Here is a 10,437-nt window from a genome sequence, read left to right on the forward strand (position 1 = left end):
GAAATATTATAGTGCAATAGCTAGTAGTATATGGCTAATTTAATAGGAAGTTAATATATTGAGAAATACAATATACTTTTTATATTAAAATGTATTTAATTTTTAACTTTGTTCTCTCTCTCTCTCTCTCTCTCTCTCTCTCTCTCTTCAATTATAATTTAATTGTTTATTTTAATGATTGTGTGATACGGTATATTAATATCTCATCCAATATTTGCAATTGAAAGAACTGTAGATAGGTATATAAGAGTAGACATAGTGTATATCTCAAGTAATGTAATAAAAAAGTCTATACATTGAAAATAAAGCAATTTTTTTGTGATTTTTTTAAATTAAACATGCTTGATTACTCGATTCTCTTTTCTTCGATCTTTTTTCTTTGATATTTCTCGATCGGAATCTATAAAGATTTATGTATCTAATTTAATAAAACTTTATTCTTTTGTCTTTTCTAGATGGATTCTAAAGATCAATCTAATCGTACTAATCAGTGCAATCCTAATAATCCTTCAACTGGTCCTGGTCGTACTGCAGGCTACCAAGGAGCAGGAACGAAAGCTGATAAGGACAATCATTCCAATCAACTGAATCCGAATAATCCAGCTTATAAAAAGTAAAAACAAAAATTCATGTTTTACAAAATATTAATGGCATTGCAAATAATGTATATGCTGAGATTATGATATAATAAAAATGGAATAATCCATAAATATCTCTTTTCTCTTCTCATACCCTTATTATCTTTACATATTTATTTACACGCTCCTATCCAGTATTTTTGTTCCAAAGTTTGATCCAAAGATATTAATCGTAATATTTAAGTAATGTAATATTAATTGTAATATATAATTATTCATCGTAGAAGCTAGTCATTGTGATGTAACATAATTATTGAACGCAGATCTTTTTTTTTTATAAGTGTCTTTAATATAATTCGAATGGGAATTAAAGTATCTTGCAAAATTAATTTTTTGATGTGCGCATATATCATTCACAAAATACATAGAATAAAAGAAAAAAGAAATATTTTATCGCTGTTATATGAGAATATAAAAACAATTAACAATTAAAATCAACGATCAAATTATCTGCCGGGCTGTTGAATCCAGTATCCCCAGGGAGCGAAAAAATCACCATTTTTTTCTTGCATAGGGCCACGGAAAACTTTTATTTTGACCCGTTCAATGTCATCTGTAAGCGAAGAGCAATTATATATTTTATCGAGAAATTGTAATACTTTAACTATTAGCTTATTAATTTTAATATTATTTTAATATTATGTTATTATATATAATATTGAAAGAAATTGCATTTTTTTCTTTTAATTATTTTGCACTATTTTATCGCAACGCAAGCACTTTCGTGCTTTATAATATTATTTCCGCACAGTCTGCGAGAGATTACCTTTTTTTCCAACCTCGTGACGTATGACACTTCTTGATTCATCGCATTTAACCGTCGCAATAAACATCGCTATTTGAAGCAGACTGAGTATAAAAATAGTACACTACGCACAGAAAGTATTAATTATTTGATTAATTATTTGATGTGACTCAATATTCCATTGCGCGTATTATTGCGGAATTTAAGTGCAGCTAAGAATAGAAGATTTAAGAATACAAGGTGTCTTTCATAATTAATGATACAGCCGAAAAGATAATGATGCTACATGAAATAAAAATAAGTCGAAAATATAAAAAACAATTTTTTACGAAGCTTTATTTTTAGGAAAAATTGACTTTGAAAATTGAAAAATTAATAACGCTGTTTTAGTTTGAATGATCTCTAACAATTATGTAGATTTTTTTATCTCGTGACTATTAAAATTTGTACAAAAATTTATATATTTACTCTATTAAAAAAAATTAAGTGTCTCTGGATACTTTTATGTACATTTTTTCAGTAACTTTAATTATTTTTAATTATTTTAGTAAATGGAATATTGTACTTTTATATTTATGTATTAACAATCATTGTCGCAAAACGAATGATGAATTCGAAGATGTAACGCAAGATTATTCAAGCTTGAAAATTCATCAATATGTTTTTGCGTAAACAAAAACCTTATATAAAAAATTTTATTTTACATTTTTGACTTATGTGTGTGTGCGTTTTTTAATAGAATTGTTATATATTTTTTATAAAATTATTATCTTCCGGTTGTACCATTATTTGCGAGACACTGTATATTACATCCGTGTTGTCCGCGGTCTGACTCACCAATAATCTCATCGCGATCGTCATAGAATAGACTGACTGAATCTTCGAATTAAGGAGAGGAGAAGCTTATATGTATCTATACGGCTGCATTTAGAGCATGACCGGTTTTCCATCTCGCGGTTTGAGGGATCGTTTTTCTAAAGAGAAAGTCGTGCCGTCCTGCGAGACAACGACATGTCACATATAAAAGTGAACGTCAATCGACGCTTCTTATTGTTAATAATTTTTTACTTGAGCGATCTGTTTCCGACATTGAGCGAATTCGTCGTGACGCTGCAAGGACATGTTTAACAGACACAAGTACTTCCAAACAGTCGCGTTACGATTGTCGATTTGATTCGCTTCTGATAAAGCTGCCTCGGCTTCCGTAAATCGCTGCAACTATTAAGTGATTTTTGTTAGCAATTTTTTTATACATGTATAAAAATAATTTTAAAAAATTCTTTATTTTATCTTTTATATTTTCTTTATTTCTTATTCTTTATTTTTTTTATTTTATTTTTATTTTCTTTATTTTATCCTTAATTTTATTTTTACTTTTTTATGTTAACCTGTTTTATTTTACGGATCTATAGTGACTGACAATGAGTTGTTCTTGCTTTCCATTCTATTCATTTAATTTATTCTGAATTTTATTTTATGATTTATTGCACCTATTAATGTTATATTTATAACATTCGCCGTTTAATTTATTTTGAATTATGCCATATTAAAAATAGAACTCTCCCTGGAATAAATTCTTTGGCGCGTCAATATCTCCTTTGGCTCTTACTGCTTCTGTATTATCATTTGATTACCATTTCATGAGCCTTAATTAATTACTTGTTTTTTGTAATTAAAAAAAAAGTTATGTATATGCGATTTAATTTGTAATTTTTTTTTAATTAGCAATTTTATTATTATTTAATTTACCTCGTAAAAAGCGATACCCGCACCGAGCCACGTTTCGGCCGTCGGTGAAGTTTGGCATGCGTTGAGGAAAACTTTTAGTGCGCGCGTGTAATCACCAATATCTTCGTAATATAGTCCCATTCTATTGACATTGTGTAATGTTGTCATAAATAACTTGTCTCGGTCTTTTTCTCCTTCAATCGTCTTACGTAATACATCGAGACAAACAATTTTACCTCGTCTGTACGAGATGCAAATCGTCTGGCCGATTATACATCGCGGTAGAAAATTCATAGCAACGAATAGCTTCCATAAAATCGCTCTTTTGAAAGTAACAGTGCCCCATTAAGCCGCTTATCGAATAATCCTAAAAAAAATATTTAGAAATTTAAATATTTGTAATTCATGAGTTATATATAAATTTTATATAATATTTCGTATAATTAATTAATTTTCTATATATTTATTTGAACTTATCTACGACTCTATCTTTTATCTAAATTGATTAACTAATTTATTCTATAATTTCCATAATTACAAAATCAAAATTTAGATCAAATCAACGGTTAAGATATTTTAAAGAAAATGAAAGAAGATAAAAATAATGACAGACAGACCAGTCCGTAGATAGATTCGACTTCTCTTAAATGCGACAAAGCATCTTCGTATTGGTGTGATAAATAATGCTGCATAGCCAGATAATATAATACGTGGACGGATCTACCTGAGCGAGACATTTCTTCCGTAAGTGCTATGCTCGCAAACTGTACGAAAATACCAAGTATGACGGTGATTTGTTCGTTTTTATAATTAAACATAAGTTTTAAAGATAAAAGTGCACAGAGAGAATTTTCTCTTAAAATTTGCCCTGAAAATCGTGGGACAATATGATATGGAAAGAATTTTAAAAATATGTTTGATTAATTTTACCATACTTTTAGTAAAATTAATCAAACATATTTTATATTTTATTGTGATAGATATTATTATTTTTTATTGTGATAAATATTAATCAGAGAAATTCTCATAAAATTCTTTCCATATATCATATTGTTCCACGATTACCATAACTTTCAGGGTAAATTCTAAGAGAAAATTCTCTCTGTGTGAAAAATAAATTACGTCGCAAAGATGTAACTTCATTAGAAGCGTGGCCGTTATCATGTACACGTTGTCCTGTGGACAGTGAATCGTTGTCCAAGCAAGGGGATCCTCAACCGAGATCTCCATCTCTGCATCATCGTCCTTCATGCATTTTTCCGCTATTCGTAAAGTGAGATCTATTCCTAAAAGAAAATAGAAGGAAATAGAAAAAGTATTTTTATATCTTTTATATAACGCAGATTTTTTTATACACGTATAAAAATAATTTTATTAATATTTTTTTAATGCGCAATTTAATTTATATACGTAGTTTTTTTTTAATAAATAAAATTAACAATTAAATTTTATGTAATTTATATAATTATTATTATATTCTATATTAAATTATAATTATAATTTAATACATTATAATTCCATATATTATAATTTATTATATTAATTATATTATAATAATAATTTAATATAGAATTTCTGTTATATACCCGGGCCATAATTCATGCGAATGTAAAGCAGATGCAAGATAACCCAGCCTTCGACGAGTCGTGGATAAAAATTGGTAACGGCTTTCAGAAAAATCTCGGCTTCCCGATAGTTTTGCTCTTTGGCGAGAATTAATCCGTACATCAATAAACTGCACGGAGATGAGAGAAATATTTATTATATATTTCATTTGTATAAAATTATGTATACAACTCTATCTCTGGTTCTTCTCTGTATATGAGCCTAACATAAACGATATACTCTCTTATCTCTACGCACGGAATTTTATCGCGTCTATTCAAGAGAATTGCTTCGCGGCAGGATTCCTTTGCACGTTCCGTGTCGCCAATTTTTAAGAGAAATATCGCGTATTTCGTCCACGCTTCGGGATTACTTGTATCCGTCGCGATCGCCTGCGAGAAAGATTATGCATAATAATACGTTTGATTACCTTGATATAGAAGATTGAACGTACAGTCTGATGATGTCGCCTCGCATCGTCGATGTGACCCAACTCGTAAGCTTCTTCGCCGTAGAAGTATAATTTTTCGGATATCGCAACTTTCGGCGATTCGTCGTCTACGAGACGGCTTTCGACGATTTTGTTGATGGCCAGGTGCATCCGTTCGACGAGATACGTGTATACGGACGTCACAAAATTCTACATATAAATTGTAATTTGCGAGAAAACTTTATTCTCCTCTGCCAGATAAATTCATGAATGAATCTACGACTAAAGAGATATTTTTTATAGCCGCAAAACTGTTTTCGTACACAATAAATTTCAGCATCAATGTCTTATTAAACAGAATGATAAATCTAAAATAATCGATAGAATTGTTTTATATATAATATCATTTTATAAAATTGTGTTAAGTAATAAATTTTTAGACCTGACTGTCAGTCGAGTGTACTGTATGTACGCTCGACTTGAATCTCTGATCCAGCATGGAAATTACTTTCTCCTTCAAAGTGCTACGTACACTCAAGTACGTGCCAGTTTTATATAGATATTGCGTGAAGCAAGTTAACTCGTCCTGTGAAAATTGTCACAACGTAATAATTTTTTATTTATGTTTTCAACATTGATCTCACCTCTTCGGGAACGAAGCAATACTTCTTTTTGTTTGTCGTTTCATCATCTGAGTCATTTTCTTGTCTTCTCGAAGCGGACAACTTTTCTTGCTTTTTCTCCTCGCGAAAGTCCTAACGTGAAAAATTTATCTCACACTACGTAATATTTTAATTTATAATACAATATACCAGGTGTCCCATTTTAAAGGACCCACTCAAATATCTCATTGTCAGAAACACTGCGTTAAATCGAAAAATGTTTCCTACAAAAGTTGTAGGGTTTCGAGGGGGACATAACGTAGTAATATTCATATGACCTTGGGCGGCGTCTCCAAGGTCAAATGAAGGTGAGAATGAATTTTGAAAAGAAGAAAAAATATTAGGAAAATAAAAAAATGTTTCAGATAAAAGTTGTTCAAATTAGTAGAAAAACATGTTATAATAAAAAATATGGGTTTCCATTAAAAAATTTCATTCTCACCTTCACTTGACCTTGGAGGCGCCGCCCAAGGTCATATGAATATTACTATGTTATGTCCCCCTCGAAACCCTACAACTTTTTTAAAACAACTTCCTTTAAAATGGGACACTCGGTATATCTGAGATGTAGGTGATTATCTTTCAATATATCGTAACGATATGGAAAACTTGATACCCTATAACTCTCTGTAATGATCTCCACTAATTTTCGAATACAAGTTGCGTATTGTTCCTCCGCCACATCGTCGGAATAAATATAACGCGGTTTCGTTATCTTCGGTGTCATCATTTTCTCGATTCTAGAAAATGGGGATAGATTTTAAAACATGGTTTGATAGGAATTTATTATTTAGACGTGATATTTTTCGCTATGATATATTTCTGAAAAACGAACCGTAATAATCGACAACTTACACGTCCGAAAAATCAGTTTCGAGTCTACAAGGAATAAATGGATAATAAAGCTCGACTTCGATTATGACGAAAACGGGCTCACCGATTTCCGAAATTAACCGAGTATTTTGCGAAATTTCCACGTCCGATTGAATCGACTGTTGGAAATAAATTAAAGAAAATTTTATATTTAATATATATATTCTTTCTTAATTTTTTAAGACATTATATGTATATCAGCTCACTTTTTTTGAGTTTCGTTCCGAGTTCTTATTCCAAGGCTCTAAGATATTTTTTTTTAAACCAGTCTTTTCAGCTATATCGGACGTGTCATGAGTGTACAATTGGGTCATTACGCGAGTACTTTTTGCTGCAAAAGAAATTTTATATCATTATTTAAGAAGGAGGGCCTTTTATATTCTTCAGATTCTAAGCAATGTCTATAAAAATATGTAGAAAAAAAGCAGTGTATTATTTATTATTTAAAATAGATCCACTTGCACTTACTTCCTGGAAAGACAAGTTCCGATAAGTCAACGTAACACTGATAAAGTTGACATTTAGCCTCCTTCGGCCTAATATTGTCCTCTGTATTTTTCTCGACTATCATAAATTGAAACGGCCAATACTTATACCTTCGAGTATAAAATTTATTCTAATATTTAATATGGAATCTTAAGGTTCTTATGTAAAAAAAATTATAAGAAATATGTACTTGACAATACGTTTCTGCATTGTTTCAATTCCTACATCATACATCACGTTACGACTCATAAAATTCCACTCGATCCTAGGCTCGTCCTGGCATATTTTCTTCTACAAATTAATTGCATATTAATCTACCCCCTCTTAATCATTAATTTAAATGATGAAGGTTGATAATGATAAAGGTTCGATTAAATTGCGAAATTGCAAGTATTTAAAATCTACCTCTAAATCGAATTTTGCATCAAGCGTATTTTTTATATTTGCATAATCGCGACTAAGTTTCCACTTCGACAATCTGGCACGACTTTGTAATTTCGATAAGCTCTGCCATTGTTTGGTCTTTTCCACATCACGATACTTTGTCCATTTACCGTCTCCGAATATTACATTTTCCGGGATCTGTGATAAAAAATAATTTTTCTTTTTGAACGATTAAATGCCACACACAGGTTCTAATTTTTTGTTCTCTCTTATTCTGTATTATACCGGGTGTCCCATTTTAAAGGGCCCACTCAAATATCTCAGAAACACTGCGTTAAATCAAAAAATGTTTCCTACAAAAGTTGTAGGGTTTCGAGGGGGACATAACATAGTAATATTCATATGACCTTGGGCGGCGTCTCCAAGGTCAAGTGAATGTGAGAATAAATTTTTTAAATGGAAACCCATATTTTTTATTATAACATCTTTTTCTACTAATTAATTTGAACAAACTTTTATCTGAACCATTTTTTTATTTTCTTCAAAATTCATTCTCACCTTCACTTAAGGTTAACCTTCACTAACCTTGGAGACGCCGCCCAAGGTCAAATGAATATTACTATGTTATGTCCCCCTCGAAATCCTACAACTTTTGTAGGAAACATTTTTCGATTTAACGCAGTGTTTCTGACAATGAGATATTTGAGTGGGTCCTTTAAAATGGGACATCTGGTATACAGACTGCTCAATATAGAAATAAGATATACAGATCGATACACCATTCTGACAAAATTAAGCATCATTTTCCTTTGGAAAAATCTTTGGAAATACAGTTTTCGAGATATCTCATTTTTTAATACTGTGCATTTGCTGTTGTTTTGCTTTTTCGCATTTAAATATTTCCTTGTGTAAAAAGTGTACTGTTATAATTACATATTAGAAAATAAAGTCTCAAAAAGATGCATTTGCGGACATTTTGCCAAAGGAAAAAAAAAAGTGTTTATTTTTCAAAGATTCAGTAATATCGATCTGTACGCTATTTAAATGATATATCCTGTATATCGTGGTATTTATATATATTACTTTTCCACACTATTATATATAACACATAGAACTTATCTAAAACGGAAATGAGAGGAAGCGAGAGTTAATGATAACGATTAAATAAAATTGTAATCTGTTGTTTGATTTCTTTGATTCCATTCTTAGAATTGCGATTATTCGCCTATCATCCGCTTGCATACTTTCATATCTGTTCCGTTTATATTTCGATGTGTCTCATTTCATGTTGCGCTTATGCATGCGTCGTTGCAACTCGTATAAAATTTTTTTCGCACATACACACTCAAAATTAATTATATTTAAAAAAACGAAAACATACAAAAACAATATTTTATTAAAATATTGTGTTATTTCTCAATTTAACATATCGACATAGAAATGAAAAAATTAGTTTATTTTTAGTATATATATATATATTATTTTTTTAATTGGATTAATTTTTAACACATTTCTTTCTTTTTTACTCTTTGCTATTATTTATTGCACTTTTAATATTTTTTATATTGCCATAGTGATACGTAATTATTCTTTGATTACCTCATCGTCAATATATGTTATCGTGCCCGCTTTGTATTCTGCATCTTCGGCGAAGAAGACTGGCGGATTATAAATGCTTTCTATTGTAATACTCAGGAAATTAATTCTCGCTTCCGAAGGAAATATCTCTTCATCGTCATAGATCATTGTCGCGTTTATTATAGGAAGATTTTGCCATGAGACCGCATTGCCATCGAGTGAGAAATGTGGTGTTTGCACTATTAATCTTTCGGTGAGTGATTTTTCACCTGTGAGATGACATACAAAATCTAATAAGAAAAATACTGCAAATATATCTTAATTTCATTCTTTTAGTTTTACAAAGTATAAAAATCATTACCTAATAATATCGGCATCAGATCAAGATTGCAGAGACCGATCACATTTGACGACGTTAATGTCTCTTTCGAAGTATTTACTGTTGCTTTTTTTTTCGAATCCGAATTTGATTTGACGGAATTGGTCGAGCGCTGATTTTGAGTCTCGCACATTACCTTTACTGACGAAACAATTAAAAAATATAATAAACATTTATCATATATAAAAATTCAAAAATATAATAATAGCCAATTTTTTAGTTGGATAAAAATATAATAGTTACATTAATCACAGTTTAAAAAAAATTATTATACTCATATACTAATAGAATATTATATTGCATATATGTAGATAAAAATAGATTGTGAAATAAAAATGTATGCGTTACTTAAAATCGGCGTCGATACGACTGAATTCATGCTATCGCGATCATTAATTATAAATGAAAGTTCAACGGCGAAATTGACATCGTAAACTTGCGGCGGTTCCTTGAAACCCGGATCGATAAAAAGGGGAATACTTTCTCCCAGCACTACGTCTTTGTGCATCACGACAAACGATACGCCAGTTTCTTCTCTCATAGTCTATGTGCGTTCCGTAAAAAAGTAAAAGTTTTTTTATAATTATTAATTATAAAATACTTGGGGAAAAAACTTACGATATTTTCAATGGATTCTATGATAATTTTGACACTTTTCTCCTTCGATGCTTCTTGAACTGAAGATTGCTCCATTGAAAAATATATTATCGCTAGTCCACTAACTTTCAATTAATTATTAATAATGCAAAATAAAAAACCTAACTTTTTAATATTCTTCTGCAAGAGTGCAATAAAATAGCTTAACATAGCCTACTGAGTAGGCCTTACTCTTCGATATTGATAGAAATGATAATTGCGAGTTTACTTTCAATCGTTTGTTGATGCCTCGAAAGAGACTTCAAGTCGAAAGAGAAGAACAATTTTCTGAA

The 10,437-nt window shown here is 30.5% G+C and overlaps 2 protein-coding genes across 2 annotated transcripts in view; one reads left to right on the forward strand and one right to left on the reverse strand.

The window, feature by feature from the left end:
• Positions 1-10,437, forward strand: part of Eya (eya transcriptional coactivator and phosphatase 2) — a 78,248-nt gene that overhangs the window by 5,774 nt on the left and 62,037 nt on the right. The window lies entirely within an intron of this gene.
• LOC145935155 (cilia- and flagella-associated protein 70) lies at positions 2,320-10,049 on the reverse strand. Its single transcript, XM_083036265.1, has 18 exons — positions 9,857-10,049; positions 9,491-9,649; positions 9,151-9,449; positions 7,573-7,749; positions 7,358-7,458; positions 7,150-7,277; positions 6,888-7,012; positions 6,664-6,800; positions 6,425-6,548; positions 5,589-5,732; positions 5,171-5,356; positions 4,975-5,108; positions 4,698-4,846; positions 4,234-4,397; positions 3,729-3,875; positions 3,348-3,478; positions 3,133-3,253; positions 2,320-2,601 (listed from the first exon to the last, which is right to left on the reverse strand). The coding sequence occupies exons 1-18, from the start codon at positions 10,047-10,049 to the stop codon at positions 2,437-2,439; spliced, it is 2,784 nt and encodes a 927-aa protein (XP_082892391.1). The 3' UTR covers positions 2,320-2,436.

The sequence above is a fragment of the Prenolepis imparis genome, unplaced genomic scaffold (assembly GCF_030444845.1).
Source record: "Prenolepis imparis isolate NDT839.2.m4 unplaced genomic scaffold, iyPreImpa1.0 SCAF_4, whole genome shotgun sequence".
NCBI classification, from domain to species: Eukaryota; Metazoa; Arthropoda; class Insecta; order Hymenoptera; family Formicidae; genus Prenolepis; species Prenolepis imparis.

Coding starts and splice junctions, on each gene's coding strand:
- LOC145935155 (XM_083036265.1), bottom strand. CDS start 10,049: ATGAGAGAAGAAACTGGCGTATCGTTTGTCGTGATGCACAAAGACGTA. Junction 7,750..9,150: donor TAACATATATTGACGATGAG/GTAATCAAAGAA, acceptor TTTTTATCACAG/ATCCCGGAAAATGTAATATT. Junction 6,549..6,663: donor GAAACTGATTTTTCGGACGT/GTAAGTTGTCGA, acceptor CCCATTTTCTAG/AATCGAGAAAATGATGACAC.